The 12294-nt window shown below is 39.0% G+C and overlaps 1 protein-coding gene across 1 annotated transcript in view; it reads left to right on the forward strand.

The window, feature by feature from the left end:
• Positions 1–12294, forward strand: part of ntrk3b (neurotrophic tyrosine kinase, receptor, type 3b) — a 180190-nt gene that overhangs the window by 79013 nt on the left and 88883 nt on the right. Inside the window, exons 5-7 of the mRNA XM_044370105.1 lie at positions 7097–7251; positions 7835–7977; positions 9709–9850. Coding sequence (XP_044226040.1) covers positions 7097–7251; positions 7835–7977; positions 9709–9850 — 440 coding nt within the window. The remainder of the gene's footprint in view (positions 1–7096; positions 7252–7834; positions 7978–9708; positions 9851–12294) is intronic.

Consider the following 12294-nt stretch of genomic DNA (forward strand, 5'->3'; position numbering starts at 1 on the left):
TGTGCCCTTTAGCCAAAGGACTGGAGCTACTGCAGTGTGGTGCACAGCCCAGCCAATCACAAGCCTGAGAACAGCAGCAGGGTGAAAGGGACAGCTAAATGCTGAATCTGCCGCTGAGGCTTCCAGGCTGATATTATTGGAGATTATTTGAAGGGGAGTTAGCGGCAGTCACCGATACTTCTGTCTTCGAGGAAGCTCATTCTATCTGGACCACAAAAACAGGAAAATATTCTTCTTCTTTAGCAACTAAAGCGATCTGCCTGAGGCAGTGTGCATCCCAAATCCCTTTATTCTGTTAGCGCTTCTTTAATCCCAGCTCTCTGGGAAGCAGGGGCCGACGCAAAGTCAAACATTTACGCCTCTCACTGCAAAATGGATTTTTCTTTGAATATGGAAGAAATATGAATAGATCAAACCTGTAATCTTTTGATTTGACTGCCAGTGGATTAGGATGAATTAAACATTACATTTCTAAGGGCTGTATGACAGGTAAATTACAGAATTTTAACCTTCATTTTATTAGGGCCCAATTGCACTCGGGGCAAATTCTTACTGAAATACATGACATTTACACCGAGTCTTCAAAAACATCAAAGACTGACTTGCAACAGGAAAAGGGTGTATTAAAATGTTAAATGTGCTAGAAAAGACTGGACTGGGGACAGCAGAAGCCTAGACATTGAAGAGGTCACCAGCTTAAAACCCAGACTGTCTGGTAGAATCTATGTGGGGGACAATAAAGAGGGAACGCTCACTTATTAACTCTATTTTCTTGAAAGCAGCCACAAATACAAATGCAAATACCGTACAAGGTCAGGGCAGATTTTTGCAAGCACAAGTCTGGTGCAGCATAGTATAATCTGAAGGAGAGGCTGAAGCGGGAGAAATGCATTGTTTATAGTTGGAGTTGGAGCTCATTAATGACACATCAGTAACAGTTGATGGGATTGGTTCTTTAGGTTTACCTCCCCTGAGAGGGAACTTTTCTTGGAGGCATATAGTCCAGACATCCCAATATACAGAACATTAAATATGCTTCCAAGTGCAGATGATGTCTGCTTTAAATTGAACTCAGGTGTCGGCAAAAGTTTATAACCAGAACGCACAAGTTTATTTAATATGCAAATTAATTTATGAAATCCCTGCAAGATAATAATATGGATGCAATTAGGCTACAGCTGCTGTAACATCAAGTACAATATCCTGTCTTTCCATTATTTGTGTATGTTGTGTATATTTTTTGTTCACAAAATAATTTCCCAAATTTGAGTAGGTTTACATAATCTTACGATAATAGTGTACAATAATTACACTACTCCAAGTACTGTAGGGAATACGATATGCACAGTGCAACAAATTAGAGACTACAGAAGGAACACACACACATACGGTATTTCTATTGCAGTATGATGCTACAGTGATTTCATCAGCTGCAAGGGAAGGACTTCAATCCTACAAGCAGCTGAAGATGACATTGTGGTCAAGAATCCCCTTTTATTCTAACTTAACTCAGGCTCTGCTTCAATCACGCTGCAATATTTGATGTATGTGTGAATATGTAGAACACGTGTCCTTTATACCAAACTCTCTACCTCTGATAATATCACAACTAACTGTTTTGAGTCATTTTGGATACAACCATCTAACAAATTCTATAAATGTATCTTAAGTCACAGCACCATCTCTGTGTATTTATAATACGAAGTTGCAGAAGGGCAGAAACACATGCTTAAATTAATACCAAAATGGACACCAAAGTTTCACTGCCCCACAACTGCATCATTCACAGTCACCAGTGCACAACTTAGACACACTTCAACTCGAGCAGGGCTTGACTGGAGCCACAAAATTACCAAACTGTCAAAAGTACAAAAAACTGACTGACATCTAGCCAAGTCTGTGCCTTTGCCTGCTGCATTGGTGTGAAAGTATAGCCTTTTGGCGCATGGCAAGTTATTTGACTGTATTTGAGAACCAACATTGCCATTCATCTGGAGTTGTATTTTGTCCACCTGAGGAATGTAAGATCAACATTTACTCTCCATTTAGTTCTGTTTTGGTCTCCAAAATGAATTAAACATTACAGAGCTGTGAGACTGAACCACAACAGTACATTTCTGGGTCATAAAACAAAAACAATGAGCTGAAATACGCTAAAACACATACAAAATATTGATCAGTGCAGCTTTAATAAGTAACTTCACATTAAATCTTTTGTGGAAATTTTTTGCACCGACTTTCAAACACATCTGACTGCGCCCAACAGTAATATGCCATTGCACAATCATGAATAGCTAAATGTCACCCAGTAGATGGTAACAAACCATGCTGTGTTAGTTACTTCATACTTACTCTATGGTATAGTAGGGTGTAGAGGTTAATGTAGGGTTTGGTTTCTAAGGGTGACTGATTAAAATGCAGTCAGCTGGTTTGTATTTTGGTGTTTTATTTTGTGTCAAAATGATACTAAATGCAATTACTGAACGGCACAATATACAAGTGCCTAAATCCATTGACAAATTCACAGCACAAGAGTACACTATAAATGTCAGACTGTAAATAGATACTCCTATCACTCCTCATATCATCGTTCATTCTGCACATACACCATGAATACACACATAAAGCACCGTTTAAAACATCTATCCTAAAAATAACCACCATATATCTAAAGGGTTCCTGCTAAAAAAAAAATACAAAAAAGCCTTAAGCCTCTGCTCACTTTGTCCATTTTTCTTACCTGGAGCCTTCCCTGACCTGACTCGGGTGTCCCCTCTCCTCTACATGATTGCAGTGCAGGTGGTGTTGTTGATAAGCCAAAGTCAGGTCTAGCTCCTCAGACAAATTATGCCATAGTGGTTTGAAAAAAAAGAAAAGGAAAAAGTCAGACAGTGAGAGAGCCTGGAGGGCCAATGACTGGCCAAGTGGTTGCAACCTTACCTAAAAGCAATGATGGGACAAAACGGTGATTTATTTATTCACAGCGTACCGCTTTATCCATGACATAAGCAGAAGATACAGCGTGAGAATGATGGAGCAGGTCCAGGAGACAACCAAGAGTGTGGTAAAGCAATGATACACACTTAGCACAGTGTGGTGAAAGCAACTGTTTAGCAAATTTAGCTGGATCAGAGGGAAATGCTTATGTTGTAAAAGCTCTTGCTGACGAGAGGAGTATTAAATTTGACATCGGTTGAGTCATCTCTCCATTTTTTTCTGCATTTATCCCCACTGATTGATACATACTATTCTTTCTCAAAACTATAATCTCTCCAACTCCCACTGTACAATGAAAATGGAGCATAATTTGACATTTCTGACAAGAGGTAGAGCAGCAATGCATCAGTGATGTGCAGTAGCAAGCATGCAGTATAAATTGAGACCAGTTCATGGCTACATCTGTTCATTCAGCCCATTTTCTATGAATAGATAACAGATTGTCAATCAGCTGCTTTAATATGCTAGAAGCCAATCTGATGGCATGACAGCTACATTATCTCTTTCCCACACTAAAATAATAATGATGACAGTAGTGGCCACACTGTTTGATTGACAAGTGATCTTTGGGAAGTATGATGCAGAAAAACAACAGCAATGAGTGTGTTGCACCAAAGATGGAGACAGAAAATAGAGGGATGTGATTAAAAAAAGACAATAAAGTACTTTTTTTTTCTCATTAATATACATTAACATCTGGATGTGTAGTACAATGTGACAAGCAGAGCACCAACTATACATCTTCTTGCTGAATTACCACAAAGCCAGGCATCACAGAAAATACAACACACAGTCACACCCGAGATCAGCAGCACTGTGGTATAAATAAGCCAAATAAGGCGATTTATTAAACACACAGGATTTAAAAAGCTAAAATAATTCCTGACAACTGTATAAGGAGAGGAAGCAGAGCATTCAAGCTGAGATCAAAGTGTTCAAGCAACAATGCAGTATAGCTTATCGTTGCTTGTGATCCACAGCTCCTCAGCCAAAGCACCTGTGTGTACATTTCTCAGAAAAACAGCCTCCGGTGGTGATCATTACCTCTCCTCTGGAGTAGCGGGGTGGATCGTTAGCCAGCTTCAAGGAAACATCATGCTGTTAGCTCTCTGTATGTGGGGTCACACTGCTGTTTGCTTTTGTTCTTTTCTAAGTCTAATCTGCTCTCCTCCAGACATGTATCAACTTCCAGCCGTCAGTTTTTCTTCTTGTTGCTTTATAGCTGGTTTAGATGGTGGAGCTGTAAGATCTGGTCGTGCACGTGTTTCAAACACAGGGTTGTAGCTTTCTTATGTGAGAGCATTATCCTGCTTTTTCAAGTGCTGTACGTGTACAGAGGAATAGTGGGTAATGTATGGAGGCGGTAGTTCTTATTAACAGTTACCATAATTACAGTATAAGGGGGGAAAGCCTGGACTGCCTTACTCTGGTGAGCTTTGATCCCTTGTGGTTCAACTTGCTCAGCATTAAATGCAAAGCTTTAACAGTGAAATTCTCCTCCACACCAGCGTGTAGGGAGCTACTCCTCTGTGCTGCTTTTATACGTACATGTAGAGTTTTCATAGTACACATGAACGTTAATACATTTATCCAACATGCTGTTGAATGTACATGTATTTCAGATGTTTTGTGATGCTCTCCATTATGTAAAATGTCATTTCTAATGAAAAATTACCTGAAAATGACTTGTGATCACTTCTGAAGAACATTGCTGCATTTGCTCGTAACTAATTGGATGCAATAACATGTAAATGGATGCATTAACATGTTATCGGGTCCCAGGGCAAAATTTTGCTGTTGGGCCCCTATTTGGTGCAAACACATTACAGCATCTGTGCCTGTTGCCTCCAAGTTCCCATTAAGTACATTACAACAAGGAATAATACATATGTATATATAATTTGATATATGTATATATAATTTGATTGGGGACATGCATCATGTAAGCACAATGTAAGAAAAAAAAAGTAGAAAAAGTAGATTTTAAAAAGGGGTCCCTCCACAAAACATGGCCAAAAAAAATTGCAATTGATGCAGGGCCTGCCTTAATTGATTTTGTCCATTGGTGGTGCACATTCCATAATATTCAGTAATTAATCAAATTACCAAAACCAGCTGACATGCTGTGCAGCTTTGGCATTTGCAAGGCAGGGATTCTGGGGAAGTTACATGTGCAATGATGAAATGTATCCTACAACTCCAGCTTTGCTGTAGTCTTTTAATTTCCTCCATGTAAAAGTACAATGAGATTTATTTTTCGATCATTTTAGACGGAAATGGTTTTGTTGCCTGTTGAAGGTCCTATAATAAAAACAGTGCAAGTCTGCCAAGACACAAAAGTTTGTTCAGTCTTAGATTTTACCTTAATTAGTGTCTCTCCTACACAATTCAATGAAAAATAAACACACCCAAACGATTGGGTGGAAATGTAATAAAAAAAGTTAAGTTAGGCTGAAATGGAAACTAGACTTTTTTTATTTATGAATTTATTTGAGTTTTGACTATGATCATTTGATAGTATTTGCATGATTGACTGCAATCATAATGCATCTGTACAAAATAATTGCTAATAATAACATTTAAAATGAATAGCTTCTCTGCAGTTATTAAAGAGAAAAGCAATTCATAATGGATAGATGTGGTGTTGTGTCCCTTTCTTGTAGCAGTAGTTGAATGTGAAAAGGGTCTGCTCTAACTGCAGTATCAGATCCAGTGAGCACCTGATAATAAGCGAGATCCACCTGCGGGAATCTATTCTCATTACTTTATACAGCATGATGGACGTACCGCATACATTATTCATGCTTTCTGCAATATATTATTGACCTCTGTCAAGGACAATTGGACAGGCATTCATCTTGACAAAATTGGCCAATCACAGCCTCCAAATTGTACATATGCAAAATGCAGAGGTGGCGCACAATGTTGAATAATGTGGCTCTCCATCTCACACTGCTGTGAGAATGAAATGTATGCACAGAAGAGCCTAATAGCACCTGCCTGCTGCTAATACAGCCTGAAACTGATTGCCTGAACACTGCTCTGACCTTTGACCTACTCACATTTGAATGCTACAGAGCCAAAACACATCTGTGGTGACTGTCATATATGTCATGTTGTTATATATGACCGTCCACTGTCATTATATTCCTGTTTTTTATAATTAACACTGTTAATCATATACATTGTCATTACTAACAATGTGAAGAATGTTGCTAGTTAGGTTGAAAGTGTTGCCAGTAATGTTGCTTTTCCTGCAGCTGAAGATTTATTAGTCATTTTTACCCACTAATGATGAAAGTTAACACAATGTCTACACAGGCTGCACAGCGAAAGCAACATGTTAGTGGAGCAGCAGCTTCAGTCGTCTATTAGTTTCTACACAAGATGCGTTCAGGCACATATTGAGTGTAGGCCACCTGGTGTTTTGTTTTATAATTATTATTGTATTATTACTTTTTGAATTGCTGAAAAACTCTGGAATCATTGCTGTTTAGTTGTAAAGTTAGGACTATCTATGCATACAATGCTCCACCTGTTGAACATCATTCTGCAGTATGATTTGGGACGAAGCCTCCATCCTGCATGCCTTATTTAGGCTTCTGAACCACTTCAGCTCTTCTTCACACTTATTCTTTAAATACTTTGCCACACAACAGTAAGATGCCATTTTAGTTGCTGCAGCTAAAAGAATCCAGTAATATTAACATAATAATGGCATTTACAAACTGGAGCAGATGTTGATCAGAATACCAGGATATCGATTCCTGGTCTCAACTCTTGCTATCATGTTGAATATTGTTATTGTTGCTACTGGTGACGAGACTTATATTGCTTCAACTACTGGTTGCTGGCCTCAGAAGAATGCTATGGCATTGCTAATATTGATTTTTTTCGTTTGTTATTGTTAAAGCTGTTTATATTGCTGAAGATATAAATTGTCTTACGTTTTAGTAATACTTGTCTCACTGCTTCTGTTATTTCTATGTTTCATCCAGATAATGGTGTGGAGAGTGTTGTTTGTATCTTTAGATAGTTGGACAGTCTGGTTTGTCATTGTCATTGCTGATTTTGTTGTTTTATTTAAATGTGTTTCAAGGCGTCTGGACAGTGTGGTGTTTGACTGTGGCTGTGATATCCGCTGGATCCAGCTGTGGCAGCAGAGAGGAGAGGCCGGTCTCCACACGCAGCAGTTGTACTGCAGGAACGGAGCCTCCAAGATACGACTGCACAACATGTACATCCACAACTGCGGTAAGAGGAGGGGAGGGGGAGAGGAAGGAGGAGGGAAGAGGAAGGAGGCGATGTTAGTTTTAAAAGGAGGAGAAGGAAAATAAAAAAGGTGGGAGGAAAAAGGGGGAGGAAGCAAGATAGGGGGGAGGAAAGAAAGTGGAAGGGGGTTAAAAGAGAGCAAAGAGACAGGAAAGGCATGAGGGAAAGGGTTAAAGGTGAAATAGAGAAAAGAAGAGGGTAGTAGGAAGATGAGTTGAAGTGGGGAGGAGGTGAAGGGGAGGAGGTGTGACAGAGTTCAGAGGGTGAATCTGATGTGAGGAGCTGTGTGTTGATTCTGACAGAGGCTGTAGACTCTGCAGTATTATCTCCCGGTGGTGACTCATCCCTGTGACATCTAGTGTATGTGAATGTGTGTGGGAGTTTGTCTGTGGATGTATATTCCACTGCCTCCTTTGTATTCATTTAATTACATTAATGAAAAGTGATTAATTGATTTGGTGTGAAAGTATGTAGACACAGGCAGTGACAGGCATGTATTAATATGAACGTACACTGTGTGTGTGTGTGTGTGTGTGTGTGTGTATTTGTATGTGTGTGTTTTCAGATTTGCCAGAGATCAGCGTGAGCCACAGCAGTGTGTTGGTGATGGAGGGCGACAATGTGACAGTGAGCTGCAATGGATCTGGAGCACCACTGCCTGAAGTGGACTGGACTGTTAGCGGCCTGCACTCCATCAACACACACCTGGTGAGACACAGACACAGACACACACTCACACTTACAATACTAATTATTACACATAATAGCATGCATTTGTGTGAAATGTATTGTCAATTTCTGGACCATTTTTGTCACTACTGTTTTTTGTCCAGATTTCATATAAATGTTAACTTTTCTATTGAGCTGATTGGCTCGAAGGCCCATTTTGATCCATAATCTTAACCAGAGGGGGTTGCATAAAGAAGACCCAGAAAAGCAGGGCTTATTGCGGAAAGCCTGTCTTCAATGAGCCTAACAAGATAAAGCTAACTCAGAGCCACAGTAATGAGATCAAACTAAATCAAGCCTGATTTAAGAACACAGACCTAAGACATCAAGCAAAGATCACATCAATTCACAGTGAGGGAAACTGACATGTAAGCCTGTTATGTTCATGGCCATAGAGCAGCACATATGGAACACATACTACAGAGACTAAAGTAATGAGACAAAAACCACTGCAGTTAGCAAAGTAAAGGAGAACTTTGGCCCTATGTTGCAGACATTAGTTAGTTCAGACAATGACACAAGGACAAGTGAACTCAAAGACATAACACTTCTCTCTTAGCTCAGTCTGTTAGAGGGCTGTGTTTGTAATCTTGTCTCTGTGAACTAAATGTGAACTTTGAACTTTGTATCATTAAGTGCTGGAAACTAATTTCATAAGATGCAAACACGTTTATTTCATAGCACAAAAATTAAATACTTGGCATTATCAGTTTGATGGTTCTTGGTTTGTGCACGTGACATAACAATCTTCACAGCGTGGAAATACAGTTTATCTTATTTCATTCATTTATTTTATTTAAGTGACATTTAAAGAGAGAATCTATAGTGGAAATGCTGCTAGCTCTGCTGCTGCAGTCATGAGTCAAAGTTGTTTGTTAATTGCAGTACATTTAAAAGCACTGTATGGTGACTGTACTGTGCAGATAAAAGATTGAGCACATGTTTTAATTACACAGTACTGTAAGTGCAGCCCTTGTCAAAACATGACAAATTTGACATTGTATAGAAAACTGACTTATAGAAAATTGACTTAACCTGCTTTCTGATTAGCTGTCCCACAAGTGCTGGCTAGCCCACTAATCTGGCTCCCTAAGACAGGCCTCAGTGATGTCACAGCAATAACACAGCAGAGATAAACAGCAAGAGGAGAGTAACAGCAGTTTTTGAAATTGCCATGTGTCTGTATTTGTCATCTGTCTTTAATGCTTGCAGCATTTACAGATGAAAGTTACCTCAGCCTCAGGCTTGATGTTTTAAGGTAGATGGATACTGAAGCTGATTAGCATGAATGAAGTATTGGGGAACCTGGTCAACCGAAGGCAAGAGGGGAAGAACAAGAATTGTGTTTGGCTACCTGAAAGTGAAAAGTTGTGAATTCGTTAGTCCTGTATCCATTCCAATTAGTGCCAAAATTCACAATATATCACTGAGGCACTCAGGCTTAAAGAGTTATTAGCTGGCCTTTTTCTCACAATGCAGCTGCTGCGATTGTAGCCCAGATCACCAAAGTGATTAATTTCCAGTGGTAGTGTGCGCTTATTCGCTCTATTCTGTTTCTTTCCAGAATTAAATCAATTAATAATGAACTGATTCTTTTAATTAAGAAATTAAATATTGAAACTCCAGTAATTTAATTGCATGTGCTGTATATCCTTCATGTACCTTAACATGTCATGTCATCTTTCTGTGTCTCTCATTATCTCTCTATAGTCCAATGTTTACTGGCCGAACATCCACTCCATCAACCTGACTCTTTTCAACATCAGCCGAGATGACAACAACTTCCAGCTGACCTGCATTGCAGAGAACGTGGTGGGGATGACCAACTCCTCCATCCAGCTCAATGTGCAGTGTAAGTTGGATTTTTTTTCTGCGATTAAACCTCAAGGGAAACTCTGGTCTAACACTGCAGAGGTGACAGGAGCGAGGTGACATTCAGGCACAGAGTGGACACAGTAACTTATAAACAATGACAGAGATTTCAAACTCACACTACACATTCTCCTCAGGGACACCCTTGTGTACATTGATGCATAAATTTGCATGATGATGAGAAAACATGCTCCTGATGTGAGTAGAACTCTGATTTTATATTAATGCTACCTGTGTGTTATGTGAAGGTAAGTATGTTGACATAAAATATTTTCTAATTGTGAACTAATTTGTTTAAATAACCTCCTAATTTGCATTGCTGTTTATGTTTAATATCATTAAGGTTAATCCTTGGACTTTAGGAATCTCAAATGCCTTACAAAAGTTCAGCACTTGGTTTGTATATACTGTAGAGTAATATCACCAAGACAAAATTATGACAATATAAATAAAAACCATAGCTTGCTTGACAACAAAATAGAGCACTCGGGGCTTTTCACACTAAATAATGTTTAAACGTAACTCTTCTTCTTAGTTTTATTTAAACCCTGGGTTAACAATCAGTTTCAAGTTTTCCATTTTTTGGATTTCACACTGTATATTAAATGACCTTAACATATTTCTGTATGTAAAAATTACCAGAATGTGGTAACACAACAGCTGCTGCCTTTAGGACCAAGAGCAGAGTTTATCAACTGACAGTTAACCGTGGTGCTGATCCTCTTTCAAAAATGCTTGAGGGTTAAATGTAGTTTGAAAATCTGTACTAAGTAAAAATTGCAATCACCTGTGCCATAACAGAAATGTCATAATCACAGTATCTGTATCGTCTGCATCAATAGTCATGTGTCTGGGGTATTAGGTCATGTTTGTTCACTTATTATGGACGGTGGCTGTGCATGGCAAATATTGCTGAGGAGTCAGTCAGCTTGGTATGGGGATCATATTGCCATCTGCTTGCGATCATATGGAGTTTAAATCTCCATATGATCACATGGAGATATCATAGTTACTTGCTTTCACAAGCCAGAATGAACAAGTGCTGTCACTTGTCAGGAACAATAGCATTTACAAGACTTTTATGGACTACAAAACAACACAAGGTGCAATTTATTTTCTCATTTACATTCACATGTGCAAACTTCTCACAGATGGGCTGATTGCTGCTTCAACACATAGAAAAATTAATACTGTTAATGTGAGCTGTGAATGAGTATATACACCAACAACATGAAAGAAACGAACACTCTATTACAGTATACACAGATGTTAAGTACCGTAATAGTGAATCTTTTCTCATTTCAAGTATAATGAGGGCTGCGGCTCCTAAAATAAAGTGGATCGATCACATTGGGCTCTTAGATTGTTTATTTTCTGTGGCTTCAGTTTGGATCATTTGAGTATAGTTGCTCAAAAGATTTGTACTTGTATGAGACATTCTGGCTTTGAACTGCCCGTGGGAAGTAGCCTAAGAGTCTGTCCATTCTTGATTAAAAGCTCTGTTTTCGCTGTCTACCTTTCTCTTTTAAGAGCACGCCATGTGACATTAATTGAGGTGAGCTAATACTAAAAGGTGATGTGAAAACACTGCAGAGGACTGATTGGTCAGTCATTTATCTCATTCATGTTTCACAGAAAGCTTTCCACCACTCCCTCTCTTTGCTCTGCCACTCTCTCTCTCTCTCTCTCTCTCTCTCAGCTGCTGTGCTGGAAACACAGCATTCACACGAAGAAAATACAACACAGATTTGTCCTGTTGTTCTTTGTATTTACTGCTGTATTAGTTGGATGTAATGAATGAATGAAAAGGAGAAATGCAGAGGAGGAAAATGAAACAGAAACTAAGAGCATCTGTCTCCACAGTAAATCATCTGTTGAGTGTTTGATGGTTGTTTATTTGTGCTTTAGAACGTAACCGCCATGAAACAATCAGAAAATAACATTGTATTTCTGTCATTCATAGGCTTTCTCTCTCTCAGAGAAAGATTTCCACTGCTGTCTCTCCTCACCAGCCTGTCTCTCTGTCACTTGCTCACACAGTCGCAGAGCCCAGAAGCCCCACCCCACTATTCGCTAATTGCTTGTTTATTCAAAATTTATCAATATTGATCTTGTTGTGAATCCAAATTGCACCAAATTCAATACTGCACTTCCATGGGTCCCCAGCAATACACCTATTAAGTGTAAAGTAGATTGGATGAATGGTTCTTGAGACATGTGAAGGACATACATACAGACATACATACATAAGACAGACAGACAGACAGACAGACAGAGGATTCTTTGCTTTATAGTTAGATAAACACACAGCTGAAGATTTTTTAGATACACCCAATTGCGCATAAATATCGCAATTAATGGGATATTAACACAGTGCTACTGCGTTATGTTGCTGTAATTCTTAGACTGCTAATAGCCCAATAG

This window comes from Thunnus albacares, chromosome 1 (genome assembly GCF_914725855.1).
Source record: "Thunnus albacares chromosome 1, fThuAlb1.1, whole genome shotgun sequence".
Lineage (NCBI taxonomy): Eukaryota > Metazoa > Chordata > Actinopteri > Scombriformes > Scombridae > Thunnus > Thunnus albacares.